Source organism: Paroedura picta, chromosome 3 (genome assembly GCF_049243985.1).
Source record: "Paroedura picta isolate Pp20150507F chromosome 3, Ppicta_v3.0, whole genome shotgun sequence".
In the NCBI taxonomy this organism is placed as follows: Eukaryota; Metazoa; Chordata; class Lepidosauria; order Squamata; family Gekkonidae; genus Paroedura; species Paroedura picta.
In genome coordinates, this window is record NC_135371.1 from 105,709,200 (window position 1) to 105,736,253 (window position 27,054).

General features: G+C 46.1%; 1 protein-coding gene across 2 annotated transcripts in view; it reads left to right on the plus strand.

The window, feature by feature from the left end:
• Positions 1-27,054, plus strand: part of ARHGEF37 (Rho guanine nucleotide exchange factor 37) — a 102,470-nt gene that overhangs the window by 61,110 nt on the left and 14,306 nt on the right. For both annotated transcript variants that reach the window (XM_077327094.1, XM_077327093.1), the window contains exons 5-10: positions 2,599-2,798; positions 4,294-4,424; positions 7,833-7,937; positions 13,734-13,844; positions 20,837-21,166; positions 22,659-22,787. In XM_077327094.1, coding sequence (XP_077183209.1) covers positions 2,599-2,798; positions 4,294-4,424; positions 7,833-7,937; positions 13,734-13,844; positions 20,837-21,166; positions 22,659-22,787 — 1,006 coding nt within the window. The remainder of the gene's footprint in view (positions 1-2,598; positions 2,799-4,293; positions 4,425-7,832; positions 7,938-13,733; positions 13,845-20,836; positions 21,167-22,658; positions 22,788-27,054) is intronic.

Here is a 27,054-nt window from a genome sequence, read left to right on the forward strand (position 1 = left end):
ATGTCCAAACCCATTTCCATCCCCAGAGGCACACCAGAAGATGTGTTCCACATCAAAAACCTATGTGTTATCTGAAGAAAATGTGTGGGCCTTGTTGACTACTCTCATTTCATGCTTCTCAGCTTTAGTGGAGACACAGGTTGCTGATCTGGTTATGAACTATTAATAGATATCTTAATTTAGGCAGGTTCTGGTTATTTTGAAAGAGATTACCTCAGTAGCAGTTGCTCCTACCTGCAGACTTGTTGTCTGTAAATAGGGGCATAGGTTACTTTTATTATGCAGGTGATGCTGTCAGCTAGTTAAAGCTGAGGTACATTTGTGGTGGTTGATGCTTTTTGTTATGTCAGGCATAGTTGGTTTTGAGCCTGCTTATTGTGACAGCAGAGCCTCATGTGGTGCAGAGTGGTAAGGCAGCAATATGATGTCTGAAGCTGTCTGTCCATGAGGCTGGGAGTTCGATCCCAGCAGCCGGCTCATGGTTGACTCAGCCTTCCATCCTTCCGAGGTCGGTAAAATGAGTACCCAACTTGCTGGGGGCTAAAATGGTAATGACTGGGGAAGGCACTGACAAACCACCCTGTATTGAGTCTGCCATGAAAATGCTAGAGGGCGTCACCCCAAGGGTCAGACATGACCCGGTGCTTGCACAGGGGATACCGTTACCTTAACCTATTGTGACAGCAATGGTGCCCTGCTGTTTTTTGGTTTTTAAGCTGTCTCTTTAGGAAAATATGTATGCTTTAGGCAGTTCTGTTTTGTTACCTTTATTACCTTTTCTGTTTTGTTACCTTTCAAACAGCCCACCTTCTCTGAATGTTCGGGAAGACAAAATAGAGACCCCAAAGGGTTTCAGTAGTTGCCAATACAACTCTTGATTAAGGAAGTACAAAATGACAGAGAAAATGAAAGGATTTTTGAAAATTGTATCTCAGAGAAGTTGCTAAACCTCCCTTTCCCATCCTGTCTCTTCCATCTCCACTTTCCTGCCTTCGAGTAAGTAAACCGGCATGTCCATTACAAATAGCACAGAGATATTCTGGAAGGAATCTGGGCCAGGATGGTCTAATATCCCTCATTTTAGGAACTGTAGTGCCATGAAGCTAATGGCCAGTTTTAAAACATCCAGCTTTATTTTCGGATAAGTTACTCCTGCCATGACACACATTATTTTGTTGTTATAGATTATGGCCTTTGTGTTCCATTTTAGTAACTGGCTACTAATGGATTTTTTTCTGTCATTTCAGACAGACCCATTTTAGTAACAGTCTGCTAATGGAATTGATGTACCTTTTCAGAAAATCTGCTTGCATTTGGGAACTACCTTCTTCCATTTCTACCCCTTTGTTCCTCTGAATCACTATAGTGTGATAGCGCTTCCTACCGTGCCACTTTTCCCTTGCCCTTTTTTCACCACACAATCTTCTGCATACTTTTTGAAACACATTCTATGTTGAGCGCTTTAAAAGGTAAATGTACCCCCTGTGCAAGCACCGAGTCATGTCTGACCCCTGGGGTGACACCCTCTAGCGTTTTCATGGCAGACTCAATACGGGGTGGTTTGCCAGTGCCTTCCCCAGTCATTACCGTTTACCCCCCAGCAAGCTGGGTACTCATTTTACCGACCTCGGAAGGATGGAAGGCTGAGTCAACCTTGAGCCGGCTGCTGGGATCGAACTCCCAGTCTCATGGGCAGAGCTTTTAGACAGCCTTTCAGCCGCTTACCACTCTGCACCACAAGAAGCTCTTTTAGCACTACACTGATATCATTCTATAGTGGCACCATTGAGACTCTCCAACTTCATTGACTCCTGATATTATGCAATGGAAAAGGCGGGGGGGGGAGCACTCTTTGAAATGGCGCAGCACTTTAGAGACAGCTCATTAATGGAAGGAAATTCACTGTATGAAGCTCCCTGCAATCCATCCCACCCCCCACCCACCCCGTCCTTGTATCACTTTACTCGAAATCAGGCTAACAATGAATATCCTCCGGTTTAGAATGGTAATGTGAAAATAAATTAAATAAATAATGGGACCAATTTTTGGTCTGGTGGGGATCTTAGGTTATCCTGATTCACAAATGAACTTCCAAGTGGTAAATTCCATCAATCCAGGTTCAAAATTCAGGTTTGAGGCCATTTTCTATTATCTCTGTCACATAGAAATAGGGAGAATAGCTGACTTCCTTCCCCATTGTTCACTTGGCAGAGGTAGATGGGGGATATTTTTTTAAAACATCATAATGCAAATGGCAAATCCCTGAAAGTGAGATCACATCAAAGGAATGTTCTAGGACTCTGTGGTAAAACCATCATGTATTGTCTTAATCCTAGAGCATCATATCAGTGTCATGTCAGCAACATCAAGGGATTGCCCTCTTGCTCATTGGCTGGCAATGTTCCACAGAAATGAGACTATTTAGCCTATGACAGTTCTGTGTCAGGCACCAGTTTTCCTGCAGCCTTCAAAGACAGAAAACCAAACAAAATACAGTCTTGTTTCAGAAATCTAGCCAATATGTCCTTCAGTTATGTATAGGCCAGGAAATTCTTGAGCCCTGAAATTTGTTTACATCTGTATGCATTTCTTGTGCAGACCTCACACCGGTGCTTCTGACTTGAGCTTCTTCTTGCTGATGCCAGTCCAACGAATTACAAAATACCCACTACTTCTGCAGAAAATATTGGAGAACACTCTGGACAGTGACAGCGCTTATGAAGCTCTTTCAGCTGCAACAAAGGCAATGATAGAGGTGAATGCTAACATCAATGAATACAAAAGACACAAGGAAGTAGGTGAGGGAAACCAATGTGCTTGGGACACCTTTTTGACTAGAAGTCCATAGCTCTGTAGTGTTGTGTGGTTTGAGCACTTGGAAGTATTTAATACCTGTATCTGCCATGGAATGCTTATTGTGTGATCCTGAGGGTTCAATGAACTTATTTTATTTTTTACTCAGGGCCAAGCCCGTTGCATTCAGGAATACAATGGGCACTAGAGTGGGGGTTGGGCGGGGGGTGAAAGAACTCTGTGGATGGCCTCTCCCTCCACCCTTTGTGTGACACCCTTGATTCCCGCACCAGGTAGACAGCATACCTCCCGAGACAACCAGTCAACACACTTTGATTTCTACTCCTCTCAATAGGGAATCCCCAATTATTAGCAGGCGTCTCCTAGTCCTAATATGTTGGGGAGCAGAAGAGGTAGTCCTCTCATCCACAGGGGCCTGTGAGACATCTGAGCTTTTGGGGAGCTGGGGGAATAGCCCTCGTTCCTGTGGTCCAGAGTCACTATCTAAGGGCAGTTCCTGGAAATGTTTTCTGAGAATCAGAGGGGCAGAACTAGGCCTTGTTTTTTGACACCTCTGGGTAACATTCTTCCATCCAGTGTCCTCCTGTATTGGGTTCTCTTTTAATTGGTGAGACACCTTTCCCACCTCTTTCAATTGTTACTGTTATCAAACCAGGTTTTGAATTTATGTCTCACTCCCACATTGGATTTAGTTTAAAACCTTCCTCACCAGGTGCGCAAGGCTCTTTGCAAACACATTTTTCCAACCCTTGTCAGGTGAAACCATGTCCCGAGAGAAGAGCCTCATCACAGTAGTATAAATCTGGCCCTTCCCATTTTTTTCCAGAGCCACATAGTTTGTTTTAATATGTTCCATGCCGCACCAGGCCATATCATTTGTTCCCACATGAATGAGCAGGGAGGGATAATGATCCGTGGGCTTTACGAGCCTTTCCAGCCTTTCTGTGACATCCTTGATGCATGCACCAGTTAGACAACATGCTTCTCAAGACAAGAAGTCCATTCAGCATGCTTTGGCCACCATCCCTCTCAGTAGGGAATCCCCAATTACCAGCATCCACCTCGTCTTACATTGGGGAGCAGAAGAGCCAGTCCTCTCATCCACAGGGGACTGTGAGACATCTTCTGAGCTTTGGGAGAGTTGCAGGAAGAGCTCTTGTTCCCGTGGTCCTGTTCAGCTATGCCATATTAGGGAATGAGAAATCACTGGGGGGGGGGGGATATGTGTTGCTCCCTGGGACGCCATTAACCCAGCCAGCTGTCATGGAAATGCTGGGGCTACTTTTTATTTGGTATATCAAAACTGATTAAAAAGAGGGATTTTTCCGCCATCATAGCCATACTTCAAAAACAAGTTTTTCCCATATATTAAAAAAAGAGTCTGTATCACCAGACTCGGATAGTCATAGATTTCTTCACTGACTTATATGATACGTTTCCTTTCTTGTGGTTTCCTGCCTTCAATATAACTGAGAATAGCAGACAAATACAACAAATCGGGGTATCTGACTTTGAGGGAGCGCCTGGCTCGACTCAACACACATTCCATTGCCAAGAAGACGACACGACTGAGTCGCCTCTTTATGCATGAAGCCGGAATTATACCTAAAGTAAGTTTCCTAACCAGCTTGAAGAGCACACATTTCTCATGCAGAATGTACTAAATATGTATTTACTAGAGGCACAACCTGTTGTACCCAGGAATACAATGGGTGATACCACATACATCTGCCATGTGATCTTCCTTGGTTCTGCCCTTTCCCCCTGCTCCCCGCTTGATTTTGAGATCCAGTGTGGTGAAGAGGTTAAAGAGTAGAAGACTCTAATCTCGAGAGCTGGGTTTGGTTCCTGACTCCTTCATATGCAGCCAGCTGGGTTGCCAACCTCCAGGCAAGGGCCTGGAAACCTTCAGGAATAACAACTGATCTCCAAGGAAGAAGGAGAACAAGGAAGGAAGGAAGGACAGAAAGAGAGGGAGAGAGGGTTGGAGGGAGAAAGAGTGAGAGGAAGGAAAGAAAGAAAGAAAGAAGAAATAAGGAATGAAAGGGAGGGGAATAGTGGTAGGAATAGAAAAGATAAAGAAAGACATAAAGAAAGAGAGAGGGAAGGAGATGGGAAAAGACAGAAAAAGAGAGAAAAGAAAAACGTAAGAAGGAAGGAATGAAAGGGAGAGAGAGAAAGGAAAGGAAGAAGAAAGGGAGAAGCACAGAGAGAAAAACAAAGAGAAAGAGAGAGGGGAGAGAAGAAGAGGGAGAAAGAGAAAAAGGAAGAAAGGAAAGACAGAAGAAGGAATGGAATGGAGGGAGAGAAAGAAAAGAAAGAAAGAAAATGGAGGGAGAGAGGAGGGAGTAAGAGAGAAAGAGAAAGAGTGAGTAAGAGAGAAAGAGAAAGAGAAAGAGTGAGAGAAAGAGAGGATGAAAAAGAAAGAAAGAAGGAGGGAAGGGAGAACTAGAGGAAGGAGAAGGAAAGGAAAAGGAGGAATGAAAGTGAAAGAAAAAAGCATGTGAGAAAGAGAAAGGAAGGGGGAGGGGATGGGGAAAGGATGGGGAAAGGAGAATGGAGGAAAGGAAGGAGGGGGAATGGAGGGAGAGAGGTGGAAAGGAGGAAAGAAAGAACAAGGAAGGCAGAGAGAAAGGAAGGATGAAAGAGAAGTTGGAAGAGAGAAGAACAGGATGACAGAGAGAAAGACACAGAGAAAGAAAAAGAGAGAATGAAAGAAGGAGAAGGGAAGGAAGGTACACATTCTTCTGGAAAAAACAGCTACTTTGGAGGGCCACTGTCCCTCCTGTCCCGCATACAACTGTATCTACACAGGTCACCACTATACCTACCTTCCTATCCAATCCCACATCTTCCAAAGGCCAGGCTGGGAAGGCTGTAGGGGGTGGGTGGGTTGCCACCTTCCTGCTGCTCCACATCTCCTGAAGTCTGGGCCAGGCAGGGATGTCTGGGCCTGGGAAGGGGATGGACTGCCTCCTTCCCACCTGCTATTCCACATCTCCCAAAGATCAGGCTGGGTAGGGAAGGCCATGGGGGAGGGGTGGCTGCTTCTTTCCCACCCACCCTCACATCTTCCAAAGGCTAGGCTGCTCAAGGAAGGCCACGGGGAGTGGGCTGCCTCCTTCCCACCTCCCCATCTCCCAAAAGGCAGGCTGGGCAGGCAAGACCATGGGGGGCAGGTTGCCTCCTTCCCATCCAAAGGTCAGGCTGGACAGGTAAGGCCATGGGGGGGGCTGCCTCCTTCCTTTCCCCCACATCTCCCAAGGGCCAGGATGGGTGGAAATGGCTGCTGGATCCTCCAAACCCCTCTGAGGGGAAGAAAACAAAGACTCTAGTAGCCAGCTACAGGACCATGGGGAGGTTTTGTGAGCCCAGATCCTGTTAGGGAGGACTCCTTGGAGGAATAGCCTTTCCAGGAGCTGCCAGCTTCATCCCAGCTGGTTGAGAGCTCAGCCCAGCCATATGTTCAACAGGCAGAGAGCTTTGACCAGCAGGAGGGAAAGGAGCTACAGGCAAACCAGGGCTTAGATTCCAAAGTTGTTGCAGGAGCTCCTCATTGCTCTGTCCAGTATCCAGCTGCAGCTCCCTGGTTCACCTGAGCCAATTAAGCAATGAAAGCTATGTGCTGGAAGAAAGCTCAAGTCTAAAAGGCATCACACCACATTAGCAAGACATTAGCTAACTGCAGAAACTTGTGAGATCACAAAGTCAGAACTGAGAGGCTGCTGACAGCCTATATTAACTTGAGGCTGGGAGGCCTGGGTTGTGGACACAGCTTTGCAGCTACCTGTAACCTGCTTCTTCTGCTGATGTCCTTGGATTGTCTGAATGAACCCTTGAATTACTGGACTGAGTCAAGATGTTAATTGCATTCTGCATGTCTCTTGGACTTCTATTTTTGAAATACTGATTGTCTCTGCCTTCTTGCCACTTCATCTGTGCTTCCTTCCAGCAGAGAGCTGATCCTGGCAGTCCCTCCCAAGTCAGTGATTCTATGAAACCTGAGACCAACACAGGAGGCAAAGGAAGCAGCTGGCTTCCCTCCCTTGACTGGGGGAGATGAAGGGTTGGAAGAGGCTGAGGATGGGGCAACTTAACAGCAGCAGGCCCTTTCAGAGAGGCCACTCCTCTTCCAGGAGGACATTTCAGCCCCAGTATAGGCCCTCATTGGGAGAGTGCTCTCTCCCTATTGGTGGCACACCCCAGGGAGGGCCAACCAGGTAGGGGGTGAGTTGTCTACAGATTGGTCATCATTGGGAGAGTGCTCTCTCCCTATTGGTGGCACACTCTCAGGGAGGATCAATCAGGTAGAGAGTGAGTTGTCTGCACACAACTTGAACTTTATTATGGTTAAAGATAAAGATTTGGATATCTCTTTGATTTGTAAGACTGGGTGAAGACAAGACATTCACTTACAGTGACTATTCTTGTGGAAGAGTTCTTTCCTTAGATGCTCTTCATTTCTATCTGTCAGACTGAACTCATGGGTGGCTTAATGATGCTTTAGGAATAGTGATATGCCATTCTATGCCAGCCATTCTGTGGTCACTTTGGGGATCATGACATTTGTACTGTGAAGACAGTAACAATGACTCAGAACCCACTTATGACCTGGCTGGGGATGTTTCATATGTAATTTCAAGACTAGCAAAGTCTACAGTACTGTTAGCATTGAGTCATTTTCCAGTGTGCTCATTGCACCCATGGTGAGGTAGGAAGTTCAACACCATTCCTGTTTCATAGAAATTTAAATTCAAGGCAGTAAATCCCTGAATCCCAATGCCAGGAGGTGACATCAGGGTTCTTGGCTTCTATGCCCTGTTGTTGGTTATCTAGAAGAACTAGTTGGGTACAGTATGAGACAGGTTGCTGGACTATATGGACATATAGTCAGTGAATGAACTCTGTAAACTCTGTAGCTTGGAGCTAGAGCATGCATATATCACTAGCAATGTGTTATTTCCTGGAAGTCTTTTCTCACAAAAGCTATGAGGTAATTTTCTTTCTCTGGGGTTTAGACAGAAGACAAGGAGTTTGATGACTTGGAAGAGAAATTTCAGAGGCTGGCATCGTGTATAGCTGATCTGAAGGAAAATGTAGCATCTTTCCTGAGCAACACAGAGGTAATATTCCTTTTACTGGTCTGCCTGAGGATTTGCCAAGCATTTGTGTACTCAGAGTTCCCTGTTGAAAATTCTTGGGTGTCTGAGGGAGGTCAGTCCAGATTGGGATGGGAGAAGGAACTTAAGCTTTTGCCCCATTCCATTTTCCTAACCCGAAAATGCTCCAGAGGGAAATGCCCTGTTGGGAAAAGTACATGCTTCCATTAAAGGAATACAGAGTTCATGTTAAGAAATACTTCTTTTCTGCTTAAGACCATGAAAAGCTGCTGTCAGTCAGAGCAGAAATACTGGACAAGAAGGGCCAGTTATCCGATTCATTACAAAGTGGCTTTATAAATTCATCTTTAACTTGCAGAGAGAAAACTTCTTCCAGAGGACCTTCCAACTGTGTGATACAATGGCTCTCCCTTGATTCCTTCTCTGGAGGCCTTACTCAATCCCTTTTCTGACACATTCTGTGGGGATGACCTTAGATATGTTTGTGATGATGATGTTTGGCAGTACTGTGCATCAATCCACTCTAAGCTCCTCACCTTTCAGCTGGGGAGATTTTGACAAATTGCTGTGAGCTTAGAGATGAGAAAGAGAAATGACCAGAGGGCTGGTGAGACCTGACTTCAAAAAAGAAGAAAAAGGCTGCTTCTAAAAATGGGTAGCTGAATTATTATGAAGATTAGCACTGAATAACCAGGAGAGGTTTTAACCTCCATAGCAGAAGGTGGTTTATCTTGTTCAGGGACAGCCAAATGTATAATATTCTGAATGAACATATTGTGGAGCCATTTGAGACACAGGGAAAGTGCCTAACTATACATTTTCTGAAATACTGGGCCATTCCACACAAGGACCAATGTTGCCAATTGCTTTCACAAAGCGGAAACGCTATTTTAAATAGTGGAATCTCAGCGTTCCGCATACCTTCATTTGTAGTGGAATCCAGTAGCGTTTCATTCGTTCCCCACAGGTTTCTGGTCTCGCAGGAATCGCTAGAAAGGAAGCGATTTTTTTCTGTGCTTGTTCCCGCCCCTGGCCATCAATCAAATGGAAAAGCCAATGGTAGGTTGTTATCATGCTCCCAAAAAGTCCCTTTCCCTTTAAGCACAGGTTTTTAAAAACACACACACACGTTGCAATGAATATGCGTTGATTCGTTGCAATGGAGAGACCCATCTAGCTGGCGTGTAAGCTGGCAATTAATCGTTACCACGCTCCCCTGAGTGGGAAAAAAAATCGCCCCCCCCCACGGGCGCAGCGAACAGGGGGCTGTGTTGTGTTGGGGACTTAGGGGAGCTTTAAAGCACTTCTGTGGAGAGACTGTAGCCAGAGAAGCCTCGCTGGTTCGTTGCTTTCCCCGCTCCAAGGGGGAAAAAATGGCAATCGCTTCACCGGAAGTTCGGAGGAGAGAGCCAGGGGGAGGGACTTTGTTGCAACTGCTACATTGAGAACGCACAGGTCTTTTTCGCAAGTGTTGCAGGTTGTTGGCAAGAGTGTAGCGATTTTCTGAGGGTGAATCCACTTTTCCCAATTCCCCAAAAATCACTACAATGAAGCGATTTTGGCGCTAGTGTTGCAGGAGTGTTGCAGATTGCTCACGACATCATGCAGAATGCAGTTTTATTGGCAAAAACAAAATGTAAGACTAGTGCTATATTAAAGTCATGCGGAATGGCCCACTGTTTCCAGTGGGGTTTACCATCAAGTTAAGAATACATAAGATAGTATGCAGCCGTGGTGTCTAAGTAGCCAATTATTCAATGTCATGCCAGTTTTTTCAGTCCTTTGTTTCAGCTTGGCTTCAGATTTCTTCAGTCCTAATCTTATGACACTTCTTATTGAACATTCCATCTTCTTGATTGTATTTACTCATATTGGGTAGTTCTCAATGAGAAAAGAGGATGACAAATAACATAAATACATACAAATCTAGAACAAAAGTGCTTCTGCCTCTCAGTGTGTCTGGAAAGGTTGAAGACTTCTGGAAAGGTCTAGAAAGGCTGAAGATTTCTCAACAAGATATTACTGGGAGATGGGGGGGAGGGGGGATGATGTGAACTTATAGTGACCATATCTTTTAACTAAGGCCTTGAGACATGAAACAGCTCTTGTTCATATCACACTCTTCAAAATGCATGTTACTGCAAACAGTAATTGTACAAACTTTCTGCAGTTTATCACCAACTGCTAATTCATGCTTCCATACCAGTATTGTTATATGCAGCAGTATGAGCACAGTGGTTGAGGATGTGGTTTCCCAATGCAGTATAAGTGAGAGTGTGTATTTCTGTCCATGCCACATAAAACAGATAGAAGTCATGGTGGATAACCTGTATTTGAATAGCCATCTGCATGACCTAGCAAGGAAATTTGTGCATTGCATAGTTTCCATGCACACATTTCCCTTGTTGGATTAGGGTACTCAACATTATTTTGCTTCAGTTGTGGCACTTTTAACGCTGCCCTTATACTATTCACTGATGGACTTGCAGAAATAGATACCTCTTTTTCTATATTACTGAAAAGGAAGTCCCCTTCTGGCAATTCTACCATGTATACAGCAGTGGGGCTTAGGCTTTTATTTAGTCCTGTTCAAACCCACCCTAACAAGGGGCCATTTCTACTATTATATTTTGTTATTCTTGTTAGGAATTTCTTGTTAGAAATGCCAGCCGGACAATATGCTTCATTATAATTCATAAATTTTTAGATGTGGATCTGTGACAAACATCTTATTATGTTTGTGCCGTCTTCCTTGGTATACTCATATCTCAGATGTTCACCTCTTGATCTGATGATCAATAGAAAACTACCAGGAAGAGAATGAGGATAAATGAAATATTCTTGTGAGAAAGAGGCTGTAAATCTTTCTGCAGGAATTGTGTCATTAGCAGCAACTTTTAGGGCAGATGGAACCAAACTATTGAAAATATTTCTCATCAATACACCCTACCCTGTTCTTAAGCCATGTGCTAACACTGCCAAATTCTTCCAGTGGCCTTATCTCTTTGTGCCAAGTAAACCAGCCAAATTGGATTCGGAGAAGAAACAAGAAACCAATAAAAAAAACCCAGTCTGCTCTGTGGTGTGTCTGGCAAGAGGTAGAATTGGGAAGGTTATCTTTGAAACTGTTAATAATTCTTATTACACCCTGAAAGTCCTTTCCTTTGAGATTCAGCACATTGAACATGCACCAGCTTTATACCCTGCTGGGGATATGCATAAAATTTGGGGATTAAATGAACCTAGGTTAGGAAGTCCTGACCTCCAAATGCATTGCTTGGCAGGTTGGCAGTAGTTTTGTAATCCCTCTGCCTGGGTCCTTCTTGTCCTTCTGCAAAGTCAGTCCTTTATCACAGACAAGGAACTGGAACTATGTTTATCCACAAGCTGCAGAAATAGGGCTGTTCTTATACAGGTTTCAAAATGCAGATCTGGAGAGTTTATTTAGACAGTGGCCTTGAAATTAATCACACTCAATTTCTGATCCTTATCTTTGTATTCCAATAAGTGCCTGTCCTTCTTAGTTAAGGGTACACACATGCAGGTGCATGGACACACACACCACAACTATCCTGAAATGAAACTTCATAAAGCTATCTAAAAATGCCATTGCCACTGAAAAGTGATACAAGTGGCCCTAAGGAACCCCAAATGTCTGTGGGTATTTCACCAATTCTCTAAGGAGGAAGGGTTTATGAAGGAGAGGTATTATGGCTCTTTATCTAAGTCAATAGAGTGTTGATTTATGTGACTTAGATAAAGTTCTTCTCAAATTCTCTGAATTGGAACCTATGCATAGTTACAAATAACTTTTCAGGCTAGTAGCAATGACTGATTATTGAGCTTGGCAGGAGGTCAGATATGGTAAATAACTATTGGATCAGCATCTCCCCATTCGATTTCAAACAAAATACCATCATCCCTCCCCCTGCACTTTGTAAGAGGCATGCCATAACTCACAGTTGCAATATTGCAATATGGTATTTGCTGTGCTCTGGTACCTGCCCTGGGCTTTGGAGAGGTAGCACACCATCTAGTTCGGCCCTTGACCCATACCAGTCTGGCTTCCGACCTGGCCACGGAGAGGAGACCGCGCTGGTTGCCCTGACGGATGATATCCGGCACCAGCTGGACCGAGGTGGTTCCGCCATGCTCATGCTCTTAGATCTGTCAGCCACATTTGAGGTGGTTGACCATGAGATATTGGCACACCGCCTCGCCGGAACCAGAATAAGAGGGACCGCACTACAATGGCTGGTCTCCTTTCTCCGGAACTGGACGCAGAGGATTGCAGTGGGCGATGAGTTATCGGAATACTGCAAGCTCTCATGTGGGGTTCTGCAGGGGGCGATACTCTCCCCCACACTTTTCAGCATCTATATGCACCCTCTAGCCCAGCTGGTCCGGGGCTATGGGCTGGGATGTCACCAATATGCAGATGACACCCAGCTCTACTTCCTAATGGACAGCCGGTCGGACCCCCCCCCCCCCACCTGAATACATTTGCCAGCTGTTAGGAAGCAGTGGCTGGATTGCTCAGGCAGAGTCGCCTGAAACTCAACCCCTCCAAGACGGAGGTCCTGTGGCTGGGTAGAAGAGGGCAGGACCAGGGAGCACGTTTCCCATACCTGGACAGAGTACAATTAACACCTGCACCAATAGCCAGGAATTTGGGCGTGACCTTTGATGCTTCCCTTTCCATGGAGGCTCAGATCACGAAAGAAGCCGGACGGCGTTTTTCCATCTTTGCCAAGCCAGACTACTAGCGCCCTACCTGTCCTCAGATCAGTTAGCCACAGTGATCCATGCAACGGTCACCTCCAGACTAGACTACTGTAACTCGCTCTACGTAGGCCTGCCCTTGTCTTTGATCCGGGAGTTACAATTGCTAGGGTCCTCACTAGAACACCTTGGAGGGCCCACATTCAGCTGGTACTCCAACATCTGCACTGGTTGCCAATTTGTTTCCGGATCAAGTTCAAGGTTTTGGTTTTAACCTTTAAGGCTACACACAGCCTGGGTCCTACCTACCTATGGGACCACTTGGTTGCTTATACCCCCCGCAGGGCCCTTCGCTTTGCGGGTGCAAACCTACTGGTGGTTCCGGGCCCTCGGGATGTTCGCCTGGCCTCGACCTGGTCCAGGGCTTTTTCGGCCCTGGCCCCAACCTGGTGGAATGAGCCTGCAAGATAGAGCTCTTCCACAAGGCATATGGTTGAGGCCAGGGCGGGCGGTCCCGACATTAGATCTGGGCTCCCTGGGTTCATCTGAATGATCTGATTGCCTCACTCCCATATTAGCAATCTGATGTCCCTCGGCTAATGTGGGGCAGTTTGGGGGGGGGGGTTAGTGGGGTTAGTTAGTGCTCGCCTATTGCCTAACGTTGATAACGTTGATAGTGTGGATTGGTTTTAATGGTTTTAACTATGGGTTTTATTGTAATTTTTATCTTGTAAACCGCCGTGAGCTTAAGGGAACGGTGGTATAAAAGTTTAATAATAAATAAATAGTTGATAAGAAGTCATCCTCATGGTCATTTCCTTCTCCTTCTTCACACCACTAGTCCCCCCCCTTTTCTTTAAGTATTCTGCTTTCACAAGGAATCTGTTTTAATATGTCTTTGAGAAATGTTGCATATACAAATAATGATGTTTCTGAGGCTGTCTTTTTAGTCACAATTGTTTTTATTTGTTCATAGTTTTCCTGAATGCTCAGGTGAGTCTTATGCCCTGACAGTGTTCTTGACAAAAACGTATTCAAGTAATTTTTATATGACCTGGCCCATTTTTTATCATGCAGATGTTCCTTGGCTCTAAACCCCATGAGAATGAGCTGAACCTAGAAGAAGAGACCAGACATCAGTATTGCCGCTTTGCAGGAAAACTCAACAGCACTATTTTGCCAGAATTTGTAAGTGCCATTTGTTTCTAGTTGCATTCCATTGCAACAGGAGGGCTGGTGAGAACCAAGTCAGGGATTTGGAAAACAATGCTGCTAGTTTGCTTTGTTCCATAAAGGCTATGTTTCACTGTGTTCCAGAACTTTCCCATTTCGGTCCTCTGGTGGTCGCCCTTTGCCCAGTCATAATAACTGATGCTTCCAAAATTACTGTCATCCAAATCTTTCCCCAGATTTTGGAGTTCCTGTTCACGTAATTTAATTTTCAACCCTTACCTGAATAGACCAGACTAGCTTGATCTTGTTGGATCTCAGAAGCTAAGCAATGTTGGCCTTGGTCAGGATTTGGATGGGAGATGACTAAGGTTGTGACACAGAAGTAGGAAATGGCAAGACAGTCGTCTTTTGCCTTGAAAACCCTTTGGGGTTGCCTTAAGTCTCCTGCAGCTTGACAGCTTGACTTTCCATGACCCATATCCCTTTCAAAGCAGAGATGCAACATGTTAGTCATTCTCCATTGACAGATATTGTTATTTCTGAATTTTGCACAGAGCAGTGCACAGACAGTTTGCAGCAGACTTCAGTACGTGCCATTCATTTGTCTAGTTTCCCCATCTGTGTGACCAAGGAGCATGTTGTTATGGAGTCGCCTCAATGATGCAGCTTACTCCTTAGTGCCTGCCACTATGAACTAGATACCTGAGCAAGGTCGCCTGTGGGGTGGGATTGTGGGGAAACCTTCCAGTTCAGACTCCTTCTGTTACAAATTGGCTCAGAAGAACTAGAGCAGTGTTATCAGCACCATAAAAGTTCCAGTTATGAAGTTTTTCTGGTGTAGTACTGAAAGAGATGGTCTCTAGTCCACCTCAGCTAGGTGAGTGTGTATGAAAGAAGAGATGACAAACCTACCCCTTCCTGCTTGTTTATTGGTCTCCCTGCACCCCCCCCCCCAGGGCTGTTAGCATCCCCATGTGAATTCTGATAAATCTAAGGCAGCGGTTCTCAACCTGGGGGTTGGGACCCTTTTGGGGATCAAACGACCCTTTCACAGGGGTTGCAGCAGGGCAAGCAGCTTGGCCAGAGATAGAGTGTTCATCTGTCTGGAGCAGTAGAAAAGAGCAAGATCGGCATGGTGAGACAAGAGGCAGAACTGAACTGAGAAACCCCAGCGGGGAAAAACAATTTATATACAATCATGAACAATGGATCTTCACGCCATTGGTCAGTTTCGGTTTAATTTCTGTGAAAGAACACTTGCATAATTTTATGGCTGGGAGTCACCACAGCATGAGGAACTGCATTAGGAAGGTTGAGACCTACTGACCTAAGGACCAAGGTGGGTTGGAATCTTCATGCAAGAAACTTCCTGTCTCAAGAATCAAGCACTTTGGTTCCTACAAAGATCTTTATTCCGCTAAGAGTCTAATTTGAAGAAACAATGTATTTGTTAAGGACAGTGTTGAACCTCTTAGGAGCCAGCATGGAGTAGTGGTTAAAAGCAATGACTTCTAATCTGGCAAGCAGGGTTTGATTCCCCAGTCCTCCACATCCAGCCAACTGGATAACCTTGGGCTCTTCACAGTCCTGATAGTAATGTTCTCATAGAGCAGACCTATCAGGCTCTCTCAGCCTTGCCTACCTCACAGAGTGTCCATTCTGGGGAGAGGAAGGGAAGGTGATAGTAAGCCGCTTTGAGTCTCCTCCTAATAGTGAAAAATGGGGTATAAAAACCAACTCTTCTCCTTCCTGGGGATCTCCAGGAATTACAGCTCAACTGCAGTCTAAAAAGATCAGTTCCCCTGGAGAAAATGGCTGCTCTGGAGAGTAGCATTATACTTCACTGAGGTCTCTCCCCACAACAAAGTTTCCAACCCAGAGCTGGCCACCCTGTCCATACATGAACTCAAAGTGGCTTACAAGGTCCAAAGCACATCAAGGACAAATGTCACAGATACACAAAATAAGCCAGTTTCACAATTTCTATTTGCGGTTTAACTAGTTCATAAGGCGAAGCAGGTGGACACTCTTGAAGAAGAGTTGGTTTTTACATGCCACTTTTCTCTGCCAGGAGTCTCAATGTGGCTTACATTTGCCTTCCCTTCCCTCTCCCCACAACAGACACCCTGTGAGGTGGGTGAGGCTGAGAGAGCCCTGATATCACTGCTTGGTCAGAACAGCTTTCTCAGTGCTGCGGCGAACCCAAGGTCACCCTGCTGGCTGTATGCAGAGGAGTGGGGAATCAAGCACGGCTCTCCAGATTAGAAGCCACCACTCTTAAGCCCTACCCCATGCTGGCTCCCAAGCTGGCTTGATGAATGAGTCTCTCCTCCAGGCAGGGAGGCACTCGCTTCCTCCTCCTAGAAGGCCACTTCCTTTACAGCTGCAGGAGGAGAGGAGCAGGACAGGTGCAAACAGCCCTGCCCATAATAGACGTGTCTCTCCCCCAACCAGAAAAGGAGAAATATATATATACTAGAAATTAAGCCTGCTGTAGAAGAAAGACAGCGGGCGCTAGAGCATGGGGAAGCAGACTGTAGGGAAAGAAGGAAGAAGGGAATAGGAGGCATGGGAGGGAGAAAGAAGGGCAAGGGGTGGTTGAAGGGATGGGTAGAAGGGAGAAAGAAAGGAAGTAAAGGAGAAAGACAGGAAGCAAGTGAGAGGGAGAGACAGAGAGACAGGAAGGAGATGGAGAAATAGAGGAAGTCAGGAAGGAAGAAAGGAAGGCAGGCAGAGAGGTAGGTGAAAGGGGAGGGGACAGGGGTGTGTGAAGGGTGAGGGGAGCAATCGGGGGGGGCGAATCGGGAGGGGGAGGAAGCGAGGAAAGAGGGGGTATAGAGGAGTGTGTGCGTGGGTGTGTGGGGTGAGGGAAGGTGAGAGAAAGTGGTGTGTGGGTAGTTTGTGTGTGTGTGTGTGTGCGTGTCTGGGGGCGGGGAAGTGGCAGCGGTGCAATGGGGGGCAGACAGGGAGGTTTTCTCTGTGTGTGTGCCTCTGTAGGGGCGGGGAAGCGGTGGCGGGGCGATCGCAGGGGGGTTGGCTGGTGAATGTGTGTGTGTGTGTAGCTCTGGGCACGGGGAAGCAGGGGGGGCACGATGGGGAGGGCAGCCAGGGGGGTTGGTTGTGTGTGTGTGTGTGTGTCGGGGTGAGGGGAAACCAGCGGGGGGGACTCACCATTGGGGAAGCCTGCTTCTCCTTGTGTGCAGTGAGTCCCCGGCCGGGCAAGGCTGGGCCAAGCGGCCAATGGAGAGCCAGGCTTTGTGCGGCTCCCCATTGGCCGCTTGGCCCTGGAGTGGCACTCGGAGGGCCCAATCAGGAAATTTCATTTCCAGGACTGCAGACTATTGAGTGGTAAAACTCAAGCCACAGCTTGCATCACTCTGGAATTGAACCACATAATCACATTTTAAGAGAATATTGGGAACTACAGAAATGTCTCTGCCCCACATCTGCTACATGAGGAAAGGAGGGATGACGCTAGCAACTGAGTAGTGGGCCAGTTAACAACATGAAAATCCAGTCAGGCAAACACCACTGACCTCCCATTTATAAACTCAATGCTTCAGGCTTATGAAAATAAAGTCAATTAGGAACAGCAGCGTTCAAGAGCAAAGATTATTATTTTTTCCAAGGTATTATATTTACAGTCATCTTCAGAGTTGGAGAGTGATGAATTTCTACATATTTTTTTCAGTCCTAAAAGGTACAGCCTACATATTTGCCAAACTTTAGCATATTATTTCTAGAAAAGCAAACGTTCTGGAAATGCTGAAGATGGGTTGGGGATGTTTCTCAGACTGCAGCATCATTCCCCTCCTTTCTTTGGACTGAAGATATCTGAGAGACTCAGGGCCTTTTCGCACAGGGATCTTTGTTGCAAATTGTTTGCGGAATGAAAAATCGCCATTTAAAATAGTGGAATTCGTCGTTATGCATACCTGCCTTTGTAGTGGAATCAGTTGCGTTTTTTAGCGTTTCCCACAGGCTTCCGGTCTCGGCAGAAATCGCTAGAAAGGAAGCGCTATTGCCAAGCTCGTCCCGCCCCTGGCCGTCAAGCAGCCAATGGGCAGCCGTTAGCATGCTCCCAAACAGCCCCTTTCCCTTTAAGAAAGGTTTTTTAAAAAAAAAAACCCGACCCATAGCAATGAATCTAGGTAGATTCGTTGCTACGGAGAGACCCATCCAGCTGCCTAATGTGAGCTATCGTTTGATTGTATGATCGTTTGCACGCTGCCTCGAGTGATAAAAAAAAAATCCCCCCCCCCCTCTCACGGGCCCGATTTTCGGCTGGATTTATTTGTAAAAAATAAAGGGACTTTATTTCAGCAAACGGGCTTTTCAGTGGTTTGTGCTTAGTGACTAAAGGTGAAGGACTGAAGCCAGGGAAGCCTCTAAACAGAAAGAGGCTCGCCAGTGCGTTTATCCCCGCTCGCTCGGAGAAAAAAAAATGGCGATCGCTTCGCCGGAAGTTTGGAGGAGAGAGCCAGGGGGAGGGACTTTGAAGAACCAGCAACAATGGTAACGCACAGGTCTTTAGCGCTACTGTTGCAGATTGGTTGCAGGAGTGTATCGCTATCCGGAGGGTGAATCCACTTTTCTGGATTCCCCTGAAAGCGCCACAACGAAGCGCTTTTTGCTGATTGGTTTCAGGATTGTTGCAGAGTGTCTACGACGTCGTGGGTTATGGCAAATTAGTAGCGTTTCCAAATAGCAACCATTCTGCTACTTTGAAGCCATGCGAAATGGCCCTCACTCTCCATTTCTCTCCTCAATAGGGATGCCAGGTGGGACCTGGGATCCTCTTGAATTATACCTCATCTCTAGGTGGCAGAGATCAATTCTCCTGGAGAAAATGGCTGCTTCAGAGGGTGGATGCCATAGCATTATGCTCCACTGAGGTCCCCACCAGGCCCCAGGCCCATTCCCAGCTCTTCCCTCAAAGTCTCCAGGTATTTCCCAACCCAGAGCTGGCAACTCTACTCCACTACCCTATTCATCAATAATATTTCCAGTTATGGATTAGAGGCTTCCAGACCCTGCCCTCCGGTTTGGTGAGAGAGCAAATTGGCTCTTTGATGCCCTACAGATGACAAATCACCTGATCTTCTATCAGCTGACTGCTTGGGCTTTCCCAAGCCCTCCATCACACCAAAACTAACACTCTGCACAAACACGCTTTGTGAAGCTTATAATCTGATTACCCCAACAAAATATTTACCATCACAGGGACCAACAATGATAACACATACATCTTATAATAAAGCAGAGGGAAAGAAATAAGTCTTGATAGGGTTATTCATATGGTTGTATCGAGATTTTTATTGTACATTTTCATCTATACCCAGGCATATAGGTCGACACTCTGAAAATTCACTTTTGCAGCATTTTATCAATGCAGAGGAGAAAAGGTGTGACTGGAAGCTGGGGAAAGCTGCAGATGAATCATTCCCCAGAATCAATATTCTCCTAGTTAAATTGGAATCAAGGAGGAGTTAAAATATAGCACAGAAAAAAATCCAAAACAATACATGATAAGAATGGATAAAATACTTTTATCTCTAGAGAACTCAGGGGATTTCCGTACCCATTAAATGTAGTGAAATGCTTACCTTATGTAGTTGTTATATTCTGGCCCCTCCATATGATGTCACCAACACCCAGCTTCTGAGCAGTAACCAGCTTGCTACATCCTCCATTGTAAAGCGCCAGTTAGGGAATCACATAAAGTGGATTCCCCAACCTATTTAGCACTAGCTAATGGAGAGCAACCAGTAGGCCACCAACAGAGGGAAGTTATGGAGGCTAAAATGCACTAAAGGCACCTACCTCATCTTGCCCTCGCACCCACCTCCCTCGCCACCAACTTCCTGCGCCTCCAGCTCAGCTCTCTGCTCATTCGATGGCTCTTCTCTCTCGCAGGGGAGAAGAGTGGCCAACTGAGCAGAGAGCCCAATGGCTGGTCTCCTGGTAAGCCAGGAAGTGTCAAAGAGTCCAGCATGAAGGACAAATTAAGCAGCCAAGTAAGAGGTGCGCAGAGCTGGATTGGGGAGCCCGGCGCAGGCTCACCCACAGGCTTGGTTGGGGCTCCCTCTTGGGTGACAATGGGCTTCCAGTGCCCTGGAGGGGAAGGACCAGCTCAGCCGGGAGGAGAAGGATGGCAGATCCCGTGCATCTGACATTGCATGGAAAGGAATTGGAAAGGTTACTGGTGTCTTCCAGGACCCTGTAAGAAATGACTTCCATTAACAGATGGACACTCTTCTCACTTTAGGCCTGTTATCTCCAGCAGGTTTGATTCTGAATTTGAAGTTTACTTGAGTGAACTCACTTGCTGGATCTTTGGACTGGTTAGATGATTAGATGCATAGGTGTTTAAACTGAGAAGTATGAATTTAAAAAAAATGAGCAGGTATTGCAGGACCTTTAAAACATGGAGAAAGGGGATTTGGTGTCTGGATTGATTGACAGGCAGAAGAGAGTAGTGCATAAAGCACAATGATCTCTTCCACCATTTCCAGCAGCCGATGTGGAGGGTGAGAAGTGCGAAAAGGCGGCAGACTAAAGCAAGATAGCAAAAAGGTGAGGAGGGGCTGGGAGGCATGATAATATTTAGTGCTACGCCATTTAGCTGGCATAACGCTATTTTTACTGATGTGCAGAAATGCCCTTACAATTCCTTGATTGAAGAACACTGAAATTTTGCTTTGATGCTTATTGCTGTAAAGTAAGGCTTTGAATATTTGCAAGGTTTCCTTCAGGCCCAGTTGTTTGGTTGTATAACAACCTGGTGACTGATATACCCAAATCAAGTTTCTCTTCTGCTCTCCAAAAAGAATTTCCTCAGATCCAGCCTTTTCCTGCTTGGGGTGGCATATGGACATGGAGAGGAAAAGGCAATGTCTTACCCCCCCCTCCCACAAAAATAAAACCCCTCTTCTGATCTGCTGTACTCCTAGCACAATGCAAAACAGTCATATTTCAGGTGTGTGTGTAATTTTTCTCCTTTACAGAAGAAACGCCTGCAATGCCTGGTGTATCTGCCACTGTGCAATTTGTCAGAAACACTGAAGGGGCCTCAGTCACTTATCAGGAAACGCTTAGACAAACTGCTGGACTACGAGGAACTCGAGGAGAAGAGAAATGAGACAGGCAGTGTGACATATGAGGAGGATGCTGCCATGAATACCTATCTAGCAATTAATTCCTTGCTGGTGTCTGAGCTTCCTGTGTTCAATCTTGTGGCCCAGAAGTGGATAGAGAAGATCCTGCATACTTTTGTGGTTCTTCAGAGGGATCTGGCCAAGCAAGTTCTTCAAGAGGCAGACGGAGAGATAGCCCAGGTAAAAGATACATGGCACAGTTGCTCCAGATGCAGACTTTTTAAATCAGTAGGGCAAGTTTGCATCAGATCGCATGGTAGATCACATCGTCAGTGGATTGGAACTTTCATGTGGATTTATTATTGCTAATGTGAACAGTTAAGCACATTATCTTCCAGGTTTGGGACCCCACAGCTGTTGGGAAAGGCAAGGTATCTTATAAGGTTATTATATCTGTTATACCAGTTCCTTAGAAACAAAACCCATCATGGGATTGCAACATTTGCTTGGTTAATACCATTGCTGGGAGAGGAGCAAAGCCTGTCCCATCTTTGCCCAAGAAAGTGGTTACCAGGAAAATTGAACCCATCAAGAGATCCATACATAACCTCACTCATATGCTTTGAAGACTAGAGAAGGATTATTGGGGGTGGGGTGTTGGCAAAGTTAATATGCAGAGAGGGTGAAGCACTGGGCTGTTTAAAGAATAAAATAGTTTTTATTCAGAAGAGAAACCACTATTTATAGAAAGAGAGAGATGGAGACCTAACTAGCTAGCTAGCTGCATTCATTCTTCTGTTGTTCAACTGCTTATTTGGAGGCAAGCAGGGAGGAAGTGTGCTCATAAAGCAGGAAATCTCCTGTTGAACCAGTCAGGACACTAAGGAGATAGTTTGAAAATCATCAGGATTCCTAAATCATCCTATATCCTATCTATGCTAAATACCCATCTCCTCCGGTGCCCCCTGCAGGACACCCTTTATATTCTGCTCAATTATGCATACTGCAAATCTTGCATATTGCAAAATGAGGTTGGGTATTTACTTTTTTATTCCAGTGCTTCTTCTGCAATTTAAATTACTCTTCTAAAGCAACATTTATCTGGATGTGGAAGGGGGGAAGATAGCTGTGGAGCTTGTACTTGTCTTCCCCCCACCCCTGCAGAATTAATTACTGTGGTATCAAGGGCCATATAAGTTATGGAAGAGGCAAGGAACGAATAAGTTAAACACCAGTGACCCAGTCCTAATCTTTATAGCTGCCAAGTTGGGGCTGCTAATTAGCTTTTAAAACACGCACACACACACAACAATGTTCCTAATTGCAAATCTCTCACATCTTTTCCAGTTTGGACTGCAGCCACCATGAACAATCTGTCATCTTCCCTCCACCCTCAGCAGCTCGCCTCATGAGAGGTCCATAAGAGTACAGAGATGCTTCCCCCCTCCGGAGACAATGCTCCTGAAATAGAAAGGCCCTCTTTGCCCTGTCATAATAATGGTCACATTGCTTGACTCTCATAAAGAAATACTGTTGTTCTTCCACTTCTCTCTGTGGAGCCTTGGGTCTTTTCCTTGGGGATATGATCATAGCCGGCATGCAGTGGACTCTAGATTAGAAAACTACCGCAACTATTGTAGTCAATAGTACCTTTACACCATAAATCTTTTTACCACGTTTCCAGTCTTTCCCCCCTTATATTCTCTCAAATGTGTCATTTGTTTCTTGACAGCTGCCACACAAGCACCTCCCTAAAGCTGATTTCTGGAAGATGGTGAAAGACACCTTAAGCCAGGCGGAAAATCAGCTTTATTCCATTGCCCAGAAATTTGAGAGTGTTATGCCAACTCCAGTTGTGCAGGTAATATGCCCACAGGAACTGCTACAGGTTGCTTCCTCTTCAGATCCTGTCACTCAGGAGGATGGCTAGATGACCCATGGAGGGGGAAAGTATGTGACTTATCTCCAGGGATATCATTGGCACTGTCTAATAGATTTCTATGACACTTGAATAACCTTATGCCCCACAGCACTCAAGAGAGAGTCACTAACTTTTTTTTCACTGACAGAATATTGATATTCCAGTGCTGCAGAAATATCCCAAGATGGAAGACACACCCAGCTGGTGTTTTTTTTTTTTTTTTTTTTTGGGGGGGGGGTGCAATTTGAATGTTGTGGCCCAGGCACCAGACTGTCACATGTACCACTGCCATCTGTGGCCATAGTGCTTCCTTGGTAAAAGGTGTTTGTATCCCTTGCAATGCTTGCTTGCTGCAGAATTAGTGGCTGAAAAGGACTTAACACTGGAGGCCATTCTGTACTTCTAAAAACATAGCATTAAGTCAGTGCAATTGCTTAACACTATTAAAACTCACGCCCCCCGCCATTTCTCACCTCCTCGCTCTCTCGGCTTCTTCTCTCACTTTTTCCTGCTTTCAGACACTCCGCATGGCTGATTAAAATGGCTGCAGAGAGTCTCCCCCTGCCTGTCAATCATGGCAGGCAGCCAGCCAATCAGCTTTCTCCTAGCTTTAAAGGGAAAGCAATCTTTTTTTTAAGTAAAACTTCTCCATTGCTATGCCTGTGCATCTAATCATACATGCATATAGTGCATAGTTTAATGCCACCCCGTTTTGGAATTATGAGGCTTGAAGATCCACAAAAACACTTCTTTGCAGAGTTGAAGGCTGACCTTGCGTGCATAACGGAGACCTGGCTGAGAGATGGAGAGGATGTGGCCTTGAGAGAACTGGCCCCAGCAGGTTACTCCATTCTTCACCAATCCCGGACCCACAAGAGAGGAAGGGGAGTGGCAATCTTGGTCCAGGAGGTTCTCTCCTACGGGGCTCTCCCGGGGCGAGAAGTCGGTGGGGTGGAGTGTGTCGGTATTGGGTTGGGCTCAGTCGAGAGCTTGGCTATCTGGCTGGTATATTGCCCGCCCAATGCCCCGCCAGATGTCCTGCCCCGCCTGCTGGAGGCGGCGGCCGCCTGGGCGTTGCAGTTCCCCAGGCTTCTAATCCTGGGTGACTTCAACATCCACGCGGACGCGCCCTCTTCAGGACTTGGCGGGGACTTGGTGTCATCCATGGTGACACTGGGGCTCTCGCAATTTATTGCTGGGCCCACCCATCACACCGGCCACACGCTCAACTTGATTTTTGGCATCGGGATAGAGATGGATCTGGATACAGCTTTGGCTGTGCCGTGGTCAGACCACTATGCCCTGCGGGCCCGGCTCGAGATACCACCCCCTCCCCAGTTGGGTGGCGGGCGTATTTTTGCCCGCCCGCGGAGACTCATGGATCCGCTCGGTTTCCAGAATGCTCGGCGGGACCTGATGTCTCATAGAATCATAGAATCATAGAATCATAGAGTTGGAAGGGGCCATACAGGCCATCTAGTCCAACCCCCTGGTCAATGCAGGATCAGCCCTAAGCATCCTAAAGCATCCAAGAAAAGTGTGTATCCAACCTTTGCTTGAAGACTGCCAGTGAGGGGGAGCTCACCACCTCCTTAGGCAGCCTATTCCACTGCTGAACTACTCTGACTGTGAAAAACTTTTTCCTGATATCTAGCCTAAATCGTTGTACTTGAAGTTTAAACCCATTACTGCGTGTCCTCTCCTCTGCAGCCAGCAGAAACAGCATCCTGCCCTCCTCCAAGTGACAACCTTTCAAATACTTAAAGAGGGCTATCATGTCCCCTCTCAACCTCCTTTTCTCCAGGCTGAACATTCCCAAGTCCCTCAACCTATCTTCATAGGGCTTGGTCCCTTGGCCCCAGATCATCTTCGTCGCTCTCCTCTGTACCCTTTCAATTTTATCGACGTCCTTCTTGAAGTGAGGCCTCCAGAACTGCACACAGTATTCCAGGTGTGGTCTGACCAGTGCCGTATACAATGGGACTATGACATCTTGTGATTTTGATGTGATGCCTCTGTTGATACAGCCCAAAATGGCATTTGCCTTTTTTACCGCTGCATCACACTGCCTGCTCATGTTTAGTTTACAATCCACAAGTACCCCAAGGTCTCGTTCACACACAGTGCTACCTAGAAGCATATCCCCCATCCAGTAGGCATGCTTTTCATTTTTCTGACCCAGATGCAGAACTTTACACTTATCTTTATTAAATTGCATCTTGTTCTCATTTGCCCATTTTTCCATTGTGTTCAGATCTCGTTGAACTCTGTCTCTATCTTCCGGAGTATTTGCCAGTCCTCCCATAACTGAAAAATCTTTTCTTGTTACAATGGGCTTCCCTGTCCAATCTTAGCTCACTCTCAGCTTTGGCCTTTCTTATGATTGATCTACAGTGCCTAGTAACCTGTAGGTACTCTTCTTTAGAGCTCTGTCCTTCTCTCCATTTCCTGAACATTTTCCTTTTCTTTCTTAGTTCCTCTTGAAGTTCTCTGTTCATCCAAATAGGCTTCTTAGAGCTCCTGCAGTGTTTTCGTCTTTCTGGGATAGTCATTGATTGAGCATGCAATAGCTCCTGTTAGAGTAGCGCCCACCCTTCACATGCTCCCTTCCCTTCCAGCATTCTCGTCCATGGTATGACACTCATCATGTCTCTGAGTTTATTAAAGTTTGCCCTACGAAAATCCAACATCCGCATCTGGCTACAAACTTCCTTGGCTCCCCATCTCAAAAGGAATTCTATGAGGACATGGTCACTTCCCCCTAGGGTCCCCACCTCCTTCACCTCATCCACCAACTCTTGCCTGTTGGTCCGTATTAAGTCCAGTATGGCTGAACCTCCTGTGGGTTCATCTACCATTTGAGAAATGAAATTGTCAGCCAGGCAGGTCAGAAAGTTGCATGACTGAGGACGCTTCGCAGAGTTTGTTTCCCAGCACACATCTGGGAAATTGAAGTCACCCATGATGACAAGGTCCTGCGGCTTCGATATTTTCTCAAGCTGCTCACAAAGTGCAGCATCCACATCCTCTCGTTGGTCAGGCGGTCAGTAGCAGACACCAACCACCACACTGTTTGTTTTCCCCTCGCTTATTTTCACCCAGATGCTTTCCACTGTAGATATGCTCTCCTTCACTAGAATTTCCTGACAGGTAAGCCCTTTCCTCACATACAGTGCCACTCCTCCACCTCTTCGATCTATTCTGTTTTTTCTGAGCAGTTCATATCCATCCACCATTACATTCCAGTCATGAGAATCATTCCACCAAGTTTCTGTGATGCCTACTAGATCATACCTTTCCATCAGCATGAGAAGTTCCAGCTCTTCCTTTTTATTGCCCATGCTTCGGGCGTTAGTATAAAGACATCTGAATCCTTTTACTTTTGGTTCCCTATGAGCTGGCCTTGCCGGTTGGGCTGCCTCCGATCGTTTTCCTTCCATACACTCCCTATGTTGATCGTCTCCTTCCCCTAGTGGCTTTAGTTTAAAGCTCTCCTGATGAATCTCCCCAGGTTCCTGCCAAACACATTCTTCCCCAGTTTCGATAAGTGCAGTCCATCAGGTGCTAGTAGACCTTCCTCAAGAAAGCCTATCCCATGGTCCCAGAAACCAAATCTCTCCTGCCGGCACCAACTACGCAGCCAGTGATTCACCTCCATTATCTTCCTCTCCCGACGCATTCCTCTTCCCTTGACAGGCAAGATTGAAGAGAATACCACTTGTGCCCCCATTTGCTTGAGCTTCCTCCCCAGATCTTGATAGTCTTTTTTAATAGGAGCGATGGTATTCAGGGACATGTCATTCGTTCCCACATGGACCATCACAAATGGGTAGTGATCCGTAGATTTGAGGAGTTTGGGCAGCCTTTCTGAAACATCTTTAATTTTCGCCCCTGGCAAGCAACACACCTCTCGGGTTAGGGGGTCGGGCCCAGTCACATGGCGATCCATTCCTCTTAGCAGGGAGTCTCCAATTACCAGTACTCTCCTTTTATTTTTCTTCTCAACTCCATTTCCTTCTGTCCCCGTGGCCTCTTCCCTTTGTCTTAGAGTTTGTTTTGGGACCTCTTCCCTTGTTGACCCTTGCACCTCCTCTGCAAGGGCCTGAAATCTATTCTGGAGCTCCAAAGGCCCCGAGAACTGTCTCGCCCTTCGCCATTCAGTCTTTTTCTGAACTGCCTGCAGAGGCTCCCTATTGTGGTCAATCTC